This window comes from Coregonus lavaretus (assembly GCF_964263955.1).
Source record: "Coregonus lavaretus genome assembly, chromosome: 10".
Taxonomy (NCBI): Eukaryota; Metazoa; Chordata; class Actinopteri; order Salmoniformes; family Salmonidae; genus Coregonus; species Coregonus lavaretus.
In genome coordinates this window covers 5,919,426-5,935,930 of record NC_139997.1, presented here as the reverse complement: position 1 = coordinate 5,935,930, position 16,505 = coordinate 5,919,426, and the positions used below count along the sequence as shown (strand labels likewise).

The 16,505-nt window shown below is 42.3% G+C and overlaps 1 protein-coding gene across 1 annotated transcript in view; it reads left to right on the top strand.

Annotated features, from left to right (window-relative positions):
• hcn1 (hyperpolarization activated cyclic nucleotide-gated potassium channel 1) overlaps positions 1-16,505 on the top strand; it is a gene marked incomplete at both ends in the record, with an annotated part of 129,275 nt that overhangs the window by 50,195 nt on the left and 62,575 nt on the right. Inside the window, one exon of the mRNA XM_084169929.1 lies at positions 9,181-9,342. Coding sequence (XP_084026055.1) covers positions 9,181-9,342 — 162 coding nt within the window. The remainder of the gene's footprint in view (positions 1-9,180; positions 9,343-16,505) is intronic.

Sequence of the window (16,505 nt, the reverse complement as noted above, 5' to 3'; positions counted from 1 at the left end):
TCGCATCACACAACATTGTATACGTCCCAAATTGGTACCCTGTTCCCCATAGAGTGCACTTCTTTTGGCCAAAGCCCTATGGCACAAAATAGGGAAAAAGGGGTCAGTTCGAGCCACGCAAACTGTGTTTACTGATGTGATGTCATGGCCTTCATTTGGCCTTTGACACTAAGTTATCCAGATCCTCTGTCGTGTGTTCACTGTGATGCCAAATGGCAAGACACAGACAGATATATTACCGGACTCAGTACCAGAAAGTGATCGCTGTGGGGACTGAACCCATGACCTTGGTGTTACCAGCCAGTGCCTCACTCTTTCAGGACCTACTACTGATGTGTGTTAGCGGTAAGCTGATCCTGTTTGACCTTTTCACATGATCTGATCCCCCCTTCGACGTGACAGAGAGTTAGAATCCCCTGTATTAAGGGATAAATACAAGCTTAATGTACTTCTTAATTCTAAGCCTATGGTGTGTGGGTGAGTGCCAGACAGTTCACTATAGTGTACTTTAAAGTATAGTAGCATCAAGATACGAGACACTTTATTGCCACGCAACCAAGGTTGGTGGTATTCGTTTACGGTACAGCACGGTAGCTCTGAAGTGCAACGAATACACATAGATACCCCAGCCTCACCTCATACAGCAAACATTCACCCACATTCATTTAAATGTGTACATTCACAAATGTGCCAAGCAGCTAGAATAGCATCACCACAATTCATGAATATAAATATCAACAATCCACAAAACAGGTTTTAGCCTGTATATGACCGCAGACGTAATATGTATGGCTTAACTGAGCTGATATATAACACCATTGTGAAAATGTGTTCAGACCCTTTCAATGGTTTTATCTTACATAAGTAAAAAATATATACTGTATGTTCTACAAAAATACAGGCCTTAACAGGCCCCATCCGAACCCAGCTGAACCCAGCCTCCCTCCGTCCCTAAATCCCTCCCTGCCTCCCTCCCTCTCATACTGTGCATCCATCCCCTCCATACCAAGGACAAGGCAGACCGTGCTGGGAAGCATAACAGAAGAGAGAGGAAGAGAGAGAAGAGGAAGAAGTCCAAATACAGAACGATAGGATCTCAGTGATTCAACTCATCCATTGGGAGATACAGTGGCAGTATAAGAGAAGGCTAACATTAGCCAGCGAAGCTAGCTTAAAGGATGGCTGCACCTCTCACAGTCCCAGTGTTCTGCTCCCTCCCTCCCTCCCTAACTTCCACTGCGTTCTCTTTATTTCTCCTGTTAGCGTTACTGTCTGTGTCACTGTGTGTTTGATTGAGCGAGAGAGAGATACAGATAGAGAGACTCAGAGAGAGAGAGATACAGATAGAGAGACTCAGAGAGAGAGAGAGAGAGAGAGAGAGAGAGAGAGAGAGAGAGAGAGAGAGAGAGAGAGAGAGAGAAAGATGGAGAGATGGAGAGATGGAGAGATTCAGAGAGAGAGAGATACTATTTCATAGAATAGATTATGTTGCCTTCCATAAACATATCGTTCAATCCTGACTGTTACAATAGAGACTGTACAGTCCTCCTTGTCCCGGCTTGTCCCAAATAGATTTGGGTAGCTAGCTACACCCTCCCACTAATCCTAATTAACACGGTTATCTCACATTCCTCTGGATGGAACCAACTACAATACTGCAGGGACGTCCCTGGTGGTTGCAACATTAAGAAGATCATCATCTTGACACAGACAGACAGACAGACAGACAGACAGACAGACAGACAGACAGACAGACAGACAGACAGACAGACAGACAGACAGACAGACAGACATACAGACAGACAGGCAGGCAGGCAGGCAGGCAGGCAGACAGACAGACAGAGGTCTGCGACAGGTAGCTTAGTGGTTAAGAGCGTTGTGCCAGTAACCGAAAGGTCGCTGGTTCTAATCCCCGAGCCGACTAGGTGAAAAATCTGTCGATGTGCCCTTGAGCAAGGCACTTAACCCTAATTGCTCATGTAAGTCGCTCTGGATAAGAGCGTCTGCTAAATGACTAAAATGTAAATGCTTCAAAGACAGACAGACAGACAGAGGTCTGTTACAAAGACAGACACACAGGCAGACAGACAGGCAGACAGAAAGAAAGGTAAGTTCTCAGGCTACACACATACAGTCTCAGGCTACACACAGACAGTCTCAGGCTACACACAGACAGTCTCAGGCTACACACAGACAGTCTCAGGCTACACACAGACAGTCTCAGGCTACACACAGACAGTCTCAGGCTACACACAGACAGTCTCAGGCTACATACAGACAGTCTCAGGCTACACACAGACAGTCTCAGGCTACACACAGACAGTCTCAGGCTACACACAGACAGTCTCAGGCTACACACAGACAGTCTCAGGCTACACACAGACAGTCTCAGGCTACACACAGACAGTCTCAGGCTACACACAACAGAGTTGGTGGGAGAGAGATATAAAATGGATGTGGGGTGTATATACCTTGTGACACAGACAGCCATTCTGTAGAGGTCTGTTCTTAGGCTACACACAGAAAGGAAGACTGACATAGAAAGGAAGACTGACATATAAATGGATGTGGGGATGTATATATATATATATATATACTGAACAAAAATATAAACACAACATGTAAAGTGTTGAACCCATGGTTCATGAGCTAAAATAAAAGATCCCCAGACATTTTACACACAAAAAGCTTATTTCTCTCATATTTTGTGCACACATTTGTTTACATCCCTGTTAGTGAGCATTTCTCCTTTGCCAAGATAATCCATCCACCTGACAGATGTGGCATATCAAGAAGCTGATTAAACAGCATGATCATTACACAGGTACACATTGTGCTGGGGACAATAAAAGGCCACTCTAAAATGTGCAGTTTTGTCACACAACACAATGCCACAGATGTCTCAAGATTTGAGGGAGAGTGCAATTGGCATGCTTGACTGCAGGAATGTCCACCAGAGCTGTTGCCAGATAATGCAATGTTAATTTCTCTACCATAAACCGCCTCCAACGTCATTTTAGAGAATTTGGCAGTACGCCCAACCAGCTTCACAACCGCAGACCACGTGTAACCATGCCAACCCAGGACCTCCACATCCGGTTTCTTCACCTGCGGGATTGTCTGAGACCAGCCACCTGGACAGCTGATGAAACCGAGAAGTATTTCTGTCTGTAATAAAGCCCTTTTGTGGGGAAAAACTCATTCTGATTGGCTGGGCCTGGCTTCCCCAGTGGCTGCGCCCCTGCCCAGTCATGTGAAATCCATAGATTAGGGCCTAATTTATTTATTTAAATTGACTAGTTTCCTTATGTGAACTGTAAACTCAGTAAAATTGTTGAAATTCTTGCCAGCAAAGCCTGCACATGTCTGCACGTGTCCACACACAGAGAGACATTTAGGATAAAGGGATGTGGGGGTGTATGCATATTATTTTGCTAATGTATCATAACAGTAAATCCTGTGACTATAGAAAGGGTTTGAAACACATTATCATAAGGGTGTCCAGCAAAGCCTGCACATGTCTGAATGCAGGGCATTATACACTACAGGACCAAAAGTATGTGGACACCTGAACATCTCATTCCAAAAATAATGGGCATTAATATGGAGTTGGTCCCCCCTTTGCTGCTAAAACTGCCTCCACTCTTCTGGGAAGGCTTCCCACTAGATGTTGAAACATTGCTGCAGGGACTTGCTTCCATTCAGCCACAAGGTCGGGCGCTGATGTTGGGCGATTAGGACTGGCTCACAGTCGGCGTTCCAATTAATTCCCAAAGGTGTTCAATGGGGTTGAGGTCAGGGCTCTGTGCAGGCCAGTCAACTTCTCAACACCGATCTTGACAAACCATTTCTGTATGGACCTCTCTTTGTGCACGGGGGCATTGTTATGCTGAAACAGGAAAGGGCCTTCCCCAAACTGTTGCCACTAAGTTGGAAGCATAGAATCGTCTAGAATATCATTGTATGCTGTAGCGTTAAGATTCCCCTTTACTGGAACTAAGGGGGCTAGCCCAAACCATGAAAAACAGCCCCAGATCATTATTCCTCCTCCACCAAACTTTACAGTTGGCACTATGCATTGGGGTAGGTAGCGTTCTCCTGGCATCCGCCAAACCCAGATTCGTCCATCGGACTGCCAGATGGTGAAGCGTAATTCATCACTCCAGAGAACGCATTTCCACTGCTCCAGCGTCCAATGGCGGCAAGTTTTACACCACTCCAGTCGACACTTGGCATTGCGCATGGTGATCTTAGGCTTGTGTGCGGCTGCTCAGCCACGGAAACCCAATTCATGAAGCTCCCGACGAACAGTTGTTGTGCTGACGTTGCTTCCAGAGGCAGTTTGAAACTTGGTAGTGAGTGTTGCAACCGAGGACAGATGATTTGTACGCGCTACGCACTTCAGCACTAGGCGGTCCCGTTCTGTTGAGCTTGTGTGTCCTACCACTTCGCGGTTGAGCCGTTGTTGCTCCTAGACGTTTCCACTTCACAATAACAGCACTTACGGGGCAGCTCTAGCAGGGCAGAAATTTGACGAACTGACTTGTTGGAAAGGTGGCATCATATGACGGTGCCATGCTGAAAGTCACTAAGCTCTTCAGTACAGGCCATTCTACTGCCAATGTTTGTCTATGGAGATTGCATGGCTGTGTGCTTGATTTTATACACCTGTCAGGAACAGGTGTGGCTGAAATATCCAAATCCACTAATTATAGGGGTGTCCACATACATTTGTATATATAGTGTATGGTTGTCTTCTATGTAGAAGACAACCATACAATCATGTCAGCTCTATTCATCACATTTCTGTCTGCAACGTTCTGAACATTTTACCACCACACCACCACACCACCTGATTGGCACAGGGCTCACCACACCATCTGATTGGCACAGGTCCCAAGTGACTGAGTGAGAGGGTGGATGTGCAATCACATCCCAGAAACAGGGGTTTGATGAGGTAATGTTTGTGATAGCTCCTGGGAGGTCAATGAGAGGGTTATTGGCATGCCCTATTTGACCTATATAGTTTGTGTGTATGTATTGATATGTAGGCTACGTCTGCCTTTTTCTTTTAGTGATGTAGTTCTGTCCTGAGCTGTTCTTGTCTATTAATGTTCTGTACTATGTCATGTTTCTTGTTCTGTGTGGACTACAGGAAGAGTAGCTGTAGTCACCATCTAGTCACCATGTAGTCACCATGTAGTCTTCATGTAGTCACCATGTAGTCACCATGTAGTCACCATGTAGTCACCATGTAGTCACCACGGAGTCACCATGTAGTCATCATGTAGTCACCATGTAGTCTTCATGTAGTCACCATGTAGTCACCATGTAGTCACCATGTAGTCTTCATGTAGTCATCATGTAGTCACCATGTAGTCACCACGGAGTCACCATGTAGTCATCATGTAGTCATCATGTAGTCATCATGTAGTCATCATGTAGTCACCATGTAGTCATCATGTAGTCACCATGTAGTCATCATGTAGTCACCATGTAGTCACCACGGAGTCACCATGTAGTCACCATGTAGTCACCACGGAGTCACCATGTAGTCATCATGTAGTCATCATGTAGTCACCATGTAGTCATCATGTAGTCACCATGTAGTCATCATGTAGTCACCATGTAGTCACCACGGAGTCACCATGTAGTCATCATGTAGTCACCATGTAGTCATCATGTAGTCATCATGTAGTCACCATGTAGTCATCATGTAGTCACCATGTAGTCACCACGGAGTCACCACGTAGTCATCGTGTAGTCATCATGTAATCATCATGTAGTCACCATGTAGTCACCACGGAGTCACCATGTAGTCATCATGTAGTCACCATGTAGTCATCATGTAGTCATCATGTAGTCACCATGTAGTCATCATGTAGTCACCATGTAGTCACCACGGAGTCACCACGTAGTCATCATGTAGTCATCATGTAGTCATCATGTAGTCACCACGGAGTCACCATGTAGTCATCATGTAGTCACCATGTAGTCATCATGTAGTCACCATGTAGTCATCATGTAATCACCATGTAGTCATCATGTAGTCATCATGTAGTCATCATGTAGTCACCACGGAGTCACCATGTAGTCATCATGTAGTCACCATGTAGTCACCACGGAGTCACCATGTAGTCATCATGTAGTCACCATGTAGTCATCATGTAGTCACCATGTAGTCATCATGTAGTCATCATGTAGTCATCATGTAGTCACCATGTAGTCACCATGTAGTCACCACGGAGTCACCATGTAGTCATCATGTAGTCACCATGTAGTCATCATGTAGTCATCATGTAGTCATCATGTAGTCATCATGTAATCACCATGTAGTCACCATGTAGTCATCATGTAGTCGCCATGTAGTCATCATGTAGTCATCATGTAGTCACCATGTAGTCATTATGTAGTCACCATGTAGTCACCATGTAGTCATTATGTAGTAACCATGTAGTCATTATGTAGTCATCATGTAGTCATCATGTAGTCATTATGAAGTCACCATGTAGTCACCATGTAGTCACCATGTAGTCATTTGTAGTCACCATGTAGTAATTATGTAGTTACCATGTAGTCATCATGTAATCATTATGTAGTCACCATGTAGTCATTATGTAGTCATTATGTAGTCATCATGTAGTCACTATGTAGTCATCATGTAGAAATCATGTAGTCACCATTTAGTCATCATGTAGTCATTATGAAGCCAGTATTAAGTGAAGAGGAGGACAGAACTTTGAGTTGCTCCACTACATCCTGAGTTAGATACAGTATGGATGTAAGATGGCTCCACTACATCCTGAGTTACATACAGTATGGATGTAAGATGGCTCCACTACATTGTGAGTTACATACAGTATGGATGTAAGATGGCTCCACTACATCGTGAGTTACATACAGCCTCTCTCTCTCTCTCTCTCTCTCTCTCTCTCTCTCTCTCTCTCTCTCTCTCTCTCTCTCTCTCTCTCTCTCTCTCTCTCTCTCTCTCTCTCTCTCTCTCTCTCTCTCTCTCTCTCTCTCTCTCTCTCTCTCTCTCCCACTCCCTCACCCTGGCTCATCTGGTTACTCAAGACTGTCTTTCTGCTGACCAAGCTTATTTTAAGACACCAAAGAATCAGTGTTCCTTTGCCCGCTCTTTATTAAGCCTGTCTTATTATCCTGATCACGAGTGATCAGTAAGCACTCGTTACGTGGTACAGTTATTTTTATAGGGGACAAAAAGGGACACAGAGGCATGCGTTCTAAATGGCACCCTATTCCTTATGTAGTGCACTACATTTGACCAAAGCTCTATAGGTCCTTGTCAAAAGTAGTGCACTATACAGTATATGGAATAGGGTGCCATTTGGGACACAGGCAGAGGGTCTTTATAAGGGCTAACAGGTGAGCCAGAGAAGAGGAGTGTTCATCATATTAACATCATTGTCCTTCCCTGCTCAGTAGTTATTCAACAATTATAACAATTTAATTAACAATAAGACTGTCAAGTTATAAAATAAAACTGTCATGTGCAAAACTATCCTTGTTGTTGCTTGAATATCTATTACAGTAGGCCTCTGGAAGTACAGTAGGCCTCTGGAAGTACAGTAGGCCTCTGAAAATACAGTAGGCTTCTGGAAATACAGTAGGCCTCTGGAAGTACAGTAGGCCTCTGGAAATACAGTAAGCCTCTGGAAATACAGTAGGCCTCTGGAAATACAGTAAGCCTCTGGAAATACAGTAGGCCTACTTGTCTTCCCCGACCTTGACTCTACAGCGTTCAACAGCATTCCAAGTAGCTAGTTATCCCCCCTGGGGAATCATTTAGAAACACTGCCCAGAAACAATTGTCTCCATTTATCAAATGTATGTGAATTTTGTTATGCATAAAATTAACTTTTTAATCTGTAATTTCAGTGTGCTGAAACCATACCATAAGATCCCATTAAAACGCTATTAAAGTCAAGCATTAGTGACTTTTAAAGAAGCAGTTAATAGAGAGAAGCAATTATATCACCTTAAAAATAGATAACAATTACTTCATCAAACCTCGGATTGGGGCCTTAATTTGGTGGAGAAGGAGAGAGAAGGCAGTCGACAGGTTCAACAATATGTTGAGTTTTAAATTTTTAACAAAATGGTTGATAGCTGGCATGCGAAACTGCCACTTTGTCGAATTGTCACTCGGAAACGCTTCCAGATTTATTGCAGAAAGAATTGGAGCTTTGGCCAAAATGACTAATCGAATAACCAGCCAGGAAAGACATAATGGGTTTCCTATGCAAATGACTCTGTGCAGAATGAGCAGTTAGAGTGGAACTCATGGAACTCATGGAGCTCGTGGAACTCATGGAACTCATGGAACTCATGGAATTCATGGAGCTCATGGAACTCATGGAACACATGGAGCTCATGGAACTCGTGGAACTCGTGGAACTCATGGAACTCATGGAGCTCGTGGAACTCATGGAACTCATGGAACTCGTGGAACTCATGGAGCTCGTGGAACTCGTGGAACTCTATGTTAATGCATTCAGTATATTATTATTACAATCTTACCATTGTCATTGTAGGAGTGGACACGTTGTTTGCAGTACGCACAATCTAGGCTACAGTTGTGAGGAAAAATGTTGTGCCTGTAAGTGTGCCCATTTGGGGATCTGATTCTATTTCTGATTGTCTTAACTCACCATCACTGTGGAGCTTCGAAAAGTAAATGTTTTATTAACCTCAAACAGCAAGTAAACCATCCATTGAGAATGTCAATAGTTCCTCAACGTAGCCTATTTGAAAAATCTTTCCCGCACTTTCCCTTTCGATAACCATTCAGCATGAAAGGGAGAAAAATGTCACGCTCTGATCCGGTGGACATTTCATAAAATAGGCCTACCTGATTACTTCATATCCCTTGTGCAAATGTGTATGTCTGTCCAGCGCTCACTGGCACAGGAAACTCTGAGAATATTTTACAGGTTGCAAGCATGAGCTTTGGGCTGGACCAAGTTAATAGTTGATGCAACGTTTCAAGTTCCTTGCAGACAGGCCACGTGTAGCCAATGTGATTGATAGGATATTTATTTTGATCAGGATATTTTCTACCTGCAGGCTGCAATGTTTAATTTGTTGGCTTTATGTGGGCTATTTTTACAAAAATCAACCTAATTCGTTTTTTTTTTTGTCTGTTCTCTCGCTCCCCAGATCTTCCATATGACCTATGACCTGGCCAGTGCTGTGGTAAGAATATTTAATCTGATAGGGATGATGCTACTGCTGTGCCACTGGGACGGTTGTCTGCAGTTCCTGGTCCCCCTCCTACAAGATTTCCCTCAAGATTGCTGGGTGTCGCTAAACGGTATGGTTGTAAGTATTATACCCTTTTTACATCTTGTTTGTTTGTTTTAATATTTGGACATGTTTAAAGTATTGAATGGACTGAAACAGGGCATCCTTGGACTATGTTGTACTACAAGGGAGCATAGAAGGCCAGCCGATTATGACATATTGTTCCTATTGTTAAAACCATATACAGTGCATTCGGAAAGTATTCAGACACCTTCCCTTTTTCCACATTTTGTTACATTACAGCCTTATTCTAAAATGGATTAAATAAACAAATTGTGCAATCTACACACAATACCCCATAATGACAAAGTGAAAACAAGTTTTTAGAAATGTTTGCAAATGTATTAAAAATAAAAATCAAAAATTAGTTATTTACATAAGTATTCAGACTCTTTGCTATGAGACTTGAAATTGAGCTCAGGTGTGTCCTGTTTCCATTGATCATCCTTGAGATGTTTCTACAACTTGATTGGAGTCCACCTGTGGTAAATTCAATTGATTGTACATGATTTGGAAAGGCACGCACCTGTCTATATAAGGTCCCACAGTTGACAGTGCATGTCAGAGCAAAAACCAAGCCCTGAGGTCAAAGGACTTGTCCGTAGAGCCCTGTGACAGGATTGTGCTGAGACACAGATCTGGGAAAGGGTACCCAAACATTTCTGCAGCATTGAAGGTCCCCAAGAACACAGTGACCTCCATCATTCTTAAATATAAGAAGTTTGGAACCACCAAGACTCTTCCAAGAGCTGGCCGCCCGGCCAAACTGAGCAATCGGGGGAGAAGGGCCTTGGTCAGGGAAGTGACCAAGAACCCAATGGACATAGTTCCAGAGCTTTTTTTATTTTTGTCATTTAGCGGACGCTCTTATCCAGAGCGACTTACAGGAGCAATTAGGGTTAAGTGCCTTGCTCAAGGGCACATCGACAGATTTTTCACCTAGTCGGCTCTGGGATTAGAACCAGCGACCTTTCGGTTACTGGCACAACACTCTTAACCACTAAGCTACCTGCCGCCATGACAGCCTGCTTGGAGTTTGCCTAAAGGTCATATGCACGGGATACAGAAGGTGTAAACGGTACAGTGAAATGGTTACTTGCATATTTGCATAGTAGCAATATCAAAAATAGAACATGTCCAGATACGAATATTTTATAAATATTTTATAATTATTAGATGATGCTTACCCGGACACACTTGTCTAAATTGATGGGTCATGAAAGAAATGCTATAACCAGCCCCCAGCCACATCTAGCTAAGTGGATGGATCACTATTGTCTAGACATGTACACATGTTCATGAAATACAATAGATGGCCGTAATCACTCCAAGACACACCTGGCTAACTTGATGGGTCATGTAATCATCTGGTGAAGTGGAGTATTTTGTTTAGATATGTAGCTAGCTAGCATGCTAAACAATTAACCTTCATCCCAACCCATGCAGTACAAATGGATTGTTATAGCTAGCCACCATGCATGAAATGCTGTAGTATGAATCTGCAGGTAGCTAAAGCTAACCAACTAGGTTCAATGTTAGCTAGCTAGCTAACATTAGACTATAACCAGCAATGCAAATGGATTTCTGAGATACGAATAATAATATTACACAGATCATACACTTAACGTTAGCTAGTGAGCCAGCAAGCTAACGTTCACTAGCATAGAATTGTAATGAAAATGACTTTCTAACAAAATTAGAAACATATCATATCTGAAAATGTAGCTAGGCTCTTACCCGCATACATGGATGAACGTGTCATGGCAGACTGGAACCCCTTTAACTAAGTAAGACGTCCTGTGTTGGTTACGTTTTGTTTCTAGCTACAGTTTGTTTGGCCCGTTGTGTCACTGATCTTTGTCGATAGTGCCTGCTAAATTCAGGGCAGCAATGTTGTTGAAGCAGTAACAACACTTTTGCAGTTCTCCATTGCTAACGTTGTATCTTTGAAAAAGGCAGCGGTAGCAAGGATTATCTACACATACTGAGCAGCTCATTTTTCAGACAGAAGCGCGCTACATGGCAGACCAATCCGAACTCACCTCTCAGCATGTCCAGCCCATCCATTATCTCAACCAATCATGGCTTGCAGGAAGGTTCCTGTCTTTTTCCGTGGCTAAACCAACTAGGCTTGTAATTTAACAATTTTGATTCATATTTACAGATGGCATGTACGTTTGTTATTAAGACACATGAAAGTTCACATGTTCCAGAAGCGCATTTTGATAAAAAAATAAAAATGTTTTAAACATTCAAAGCCTCTCCTGTGAAGTAGTGACGTGAGACAGACGCCTAGCTTCCTGTCACATTCTGATGGTTGGTTGTTACACCAATCATCTTGGTTCCGGTAGTAATCCCGATCACCAGTGCAGGGGGGCCACTTTATGGTGACCTTTCCCCCCAGAGATTAGATTTTTAAACCATGAGGCAAAGATTAAAGGACACTCTTTTAATGGACAGGAGCAAATCTCTACTTGGTGCTTTATTCGATTTTTGTCTTGTGTTCTGTAGCTTAGCTTGCATTACATAACAGGGGTTATAATGGCGCCGGAGGAGATGGCCGCCGTTTTACGGGCTGCAAACTAATTGTGCTGTTGTGTGTGTTTTTTCGCGTTATTTGTAACTTATTTTGTGCATAATGTTTCTGCCACCGTCTCTTATATGACCGAAAATAGCTTCTGGATATCAGGACAGCGATTACTCACCTCCTACTGGACAAAGATTTTTTCTTTAACGAGTTGGACGCAAAGGATTTACTTCAGACACCCGACAAGGCCCAAATCCCTGTCATTCGCAGGAGAAAGAAACTAAGATATCAGGGACATAGGTCGGGGTGCCTTGTAAGGATCCGATGGCGAGTGGATAATCTGTCTCTACCATCAGTCCTATTAGCCAACGTACAATCATTGGATAACAAAATAGATGAGCTACGATCACGAATATCCTACCAACGGGACATAAAAAACAGTAATATCTTATGTTTCACCGAGTCGTGGATGAACAACAACATGGATAACATACAGCTGGCGGGGTTTAAACTGCAACGGAAAAAAATGTATTTAATCCATTTTAGAATAAGGCTGTAACGTTAACATTTTGGGGAAAAAGTCAAGGGGTCTGAAAACTTTCCAAAGGCACTGTACGTTCTCTGTACATGATCTACTCTATACATTCTATACATTACATATAACTATTATTATGGGTTTAAACATACAGAGATCTCAGAGATTCTTTACATTAAATGCTGCTGTATAAGTGGAAGCAGTTTTTATCCCCTTAAAAGATTATCTATAGATTAAAATGCCTAGATAAATCATGCTCTGTGACATACAGAACTATTATTATGGGCTAAAACATACTGAGCTCTCAGAGACTCTTTACTGGAAGTGGTAGAAGTTATTAAAGAGTAATTGCCACTAAAAAACAACTTCTCATTTAGAAAACAGCCTATGTGGCATCGATGAGTCAGAAATATTTAATCTACTGGCAAAATTGACTACAACGTGTCATAGGATAACTGGGTTTTGTGAGACTTGTGGTCGTGACTTCATCACAGCGTAAATTAAGGTTGGGTTTGATTCAACCCTGCCCACATGCCTGCATCAATCATCAATCGTCAATTAGGACTGCAGCCCTATGGGGCTAGTTAGGGAAACATCAGTAAATTACGGGACAATATGTACAAATTCCAGGAATTTCAATAACTTAAAAACCTCAAACCTACTATAAATTGTAGAAATTAATTTACAAATATTAAAAGCATTTAATGAGAACTAAAAAGTGTCCGAACAGGCAGAAATGAGCAGTTTCCCCTTAGATAGGCCAGCTGCAAAGTCAAAATTGTCTTTATTGTAAAAAATCATGAAAACAAAAATGAGCTTTTTGGTCTTAATTTAAGGTTAGGGTTAAAGTTAGGGGCATTAGGGTTAAAGTTAGGGGCATTAGGGTTAGCAGTGTGGTTAAGGTTAGGGTTAAAGTTAGGGGCATTAGGGTTAAAGTTAGGGGCATTAGGGTTAAAGTTAGTGGCATTAGGGTTAAAGTTAGGGGCATTAGGGTTAAAGTTAGGGGCATTAGGGTTAAAGTTAGGGGCTGCGCAAACAGAACTGCGCAAACTGGCTCTAACCAGAATAGAAAGAGGAGTGGGAGGCCCCGGTACACAACTGAGCAAGAGGACAAATACATTAGAGTGTCTAGTTTGAGAAACAGGCGCCTCACAGGTCCTCAACTGGCAGCTTCATTAAATAGTACCCGCAAAACACCAGTGTCAATGTCAACAGTGAAGAGGCGACTCCGGGATGCTGACCTTCTAGGCAGAGTTGCAAAGAAAAAGCCATATCTCAGACTGCCCATCTTAATATTTTCTTTTTATTGGCCAGTCTGAGATATGGCTTTTTCTTTGCATCTCTGCCTAGAAGGTCAGCATCCCGGAGTTTGCGCTGTTCTGTGAAGGGAATAGTACACAGCGTTGTATGAGATCTTTAATTTCTTGGCAATTTCTCGCATGGAATAGCCTTAATTTCTCAGAACAAGAATAGACTGATGAGTTTCAGAAGAAAGTTATTTGTTTCTGGCCCCAATCTTTTGAACGGTAGTGTATACAGTTGAAGTCGGAAGTTTACATACACCTTAGCCAAATACATTTAAACTCAGTTTTTCACAATTCCTGACATTTAAACCTAGTAAAATGTCCCTGTCTTAGGTCAGCTAGGATCACCACTTTATTTTAAGAATGTGAAATATCAGAATAATAGTAGAGAGAATTATTTATTTCAGCTTTTATTTCTTTCATCACAATTCCAGTGGGTCAGAAGTTTACATTCACTAAGTTGACTGTGCCTTTAAACAGCTTGGAAAATTCCAGAAAATGATGTCATGGCTTTAAAAGCTTCTGATAGGCTAATTGACATCATTTGAGTCAATTGGAGGTGTACCTGGGGATGTATTTCAAGGCCTACTTTCAAACTCAGTGCCTCTTTGCTTGACATCATGGGAAAATTAACATATTTTTTTTTAGACCTCCACAAGTCTTGTTCATCCTTGGGAGCAATTTCCAAACGCCTGAAGGTACCACGTTCATCTGTGCAAACAATAGTACGCAAGTATAAACACCATGGGACCACGCAGCCATCATACCGCTCAGGAAGGAGACGCGTTCTGTCTCCTAGAGATGAACGTACTTTGGTGCGAAAAGTGCAAATCAATCCCAGAACAACTGCAAAGGACCTTGTGAAGATGCTGGAGGAAACAGGTACAAAAGTATCTATATCCACAGTAAAACGAGTCCTATATCGACATAACCTGAAAGGCCGCTCAGCAAGGAAGAAGCCACTGCTCCAAAACCGCTATAAAAAAGCCAGACTACGGTTTGCAACTGCACATGGGGACAAATATCTTACTTTTTGGAGAAATATCCTCTGGTCTGATGAAACAAAAATATAACTGTTTGGCCATAATGACCATCGTTATGTTTGAAGGAAAAAGGGGGGGCTTGCAAGACAAAGAACACCATCCCAACCGTGAAGCACGGGGGTGGCAGCATCATTCTTTGGGGGTGCTTTGCTGCAGGAGGGGCTGGTGCACTTCACAAAATATATGGCATCATGAGGAAGGAAAATTATGTGGATATATTGAAGCAACATCTCAAGACATCAGTCAGGAAGTTAAAGCTTGGTCGCAAATGGGTCTCCCAAATGAACAATGACCCCAAGCATACTTCCAAAGTTGTGGCAAAATGGCTTAAGGACAACAATGTCAAGGTATTGGAGTGGCCATCACAAAGCCCTGACCTCAATCGTATAGAACATTTGTGTGCAGAACTGAAAAAGCGTGTGCGAGCAAGGAAGCCTACAAACCTGACTCAGTTACACCAGCTCTGTCAGGGGGAATGGGCCAAAATTACACAACTTATTGTGGGAAGCTTGTGGAAGGCTACCCGAAATGTTTGACCCAAGTTAAACAATTTAAAGGCAATGCTACCAAATACTAATTCAGTGTATGTAAACTTCTGACCCACTGGGAATGTGATGAAAGAAATAAAAGCTGAAATAAATCATTCTCTCTACTATTATTCTGACATTTCACATTCCTAAAATAAAGTGGTGATCCTAACTGACATAAAACGCAAGTTTTACTAGGATTAAATGCCAGGAATTGTGAAAAACTGAGTTTAAATGTATTTGGCTAAGGTGTATGTAAACTGCGGACTTCAACTGTATATACAGTATGTTAATGTATAGATGAATCACTCTCTATCTATAGATTCAGTATATAACTATTATTACTGTTAAAACATACATATATATCTCTCAGAAACCCATATACTGTGTAAGTGGTAGCAGGACTTGGTTAGTTCCCTTGATCTTTGAGGTAAATAGATTTTGTGTCAGCCAACATTTGGAGATGAAGCTGAAATCCGTTTAAAGTGTTGCAATGTTTGCTCAGGAGACAGTCTCCAGAAGTCATAGTGTTGGGCTGGGCGAGGCAGGCTTAAAGATATTTCTTCGTTTAGCTGCTGAAATGGCAGCAGACTCACCACCCTGAGGAGCTACCGCTTCAATACAGCTGAGCAGTGGGCATCCCAAATGGCACCCTATTCCCTTATATAGTGCACTACTTTATTCACTAAATAGGGAATAAGGTGCCATATGGGAAGCAACCTAGTGCTTCAATACCCGTCGAGCAGAGACCTTATGGGCCACGGGATCTAAACTGTTTATGTGCAACTTGATGTAGAGGGTTTCAGTTCCCTAACGTGATTAAAAATCCATCAATAACAATCTCTCACTGCAGTTCCCATCATGCTTAATGTAATTGTTATGAAAAATGTAAAAATGAGCTGTAGTACTAATGTGCTTTTGGTTGAAGTTACGTTTTCTGGGTTTGGTGACAGACAGGTGATTGGTTTCAAACAAAAAAAAACACATCACATAAATGAAACGATATCGCTGGGGTGTTCTACCATAGACTGACATTTAAACTAACATTTTATAAATGTTTCTACCCAACAAACAACACTCCATTTACTGTAGCTATGGGGCACCAACATAACATGTACAGTACTGGCTTTGTCAATATGAATGCTCCTTACTTAAAGAGATGGCTCTCTCTCTCTCTCTCTCGCTCTCTCTCTCTCTCTCTCTCTCTCTCTCTCTCTCTCTCTCGCTCTCTCTCTCTCCCTCTCT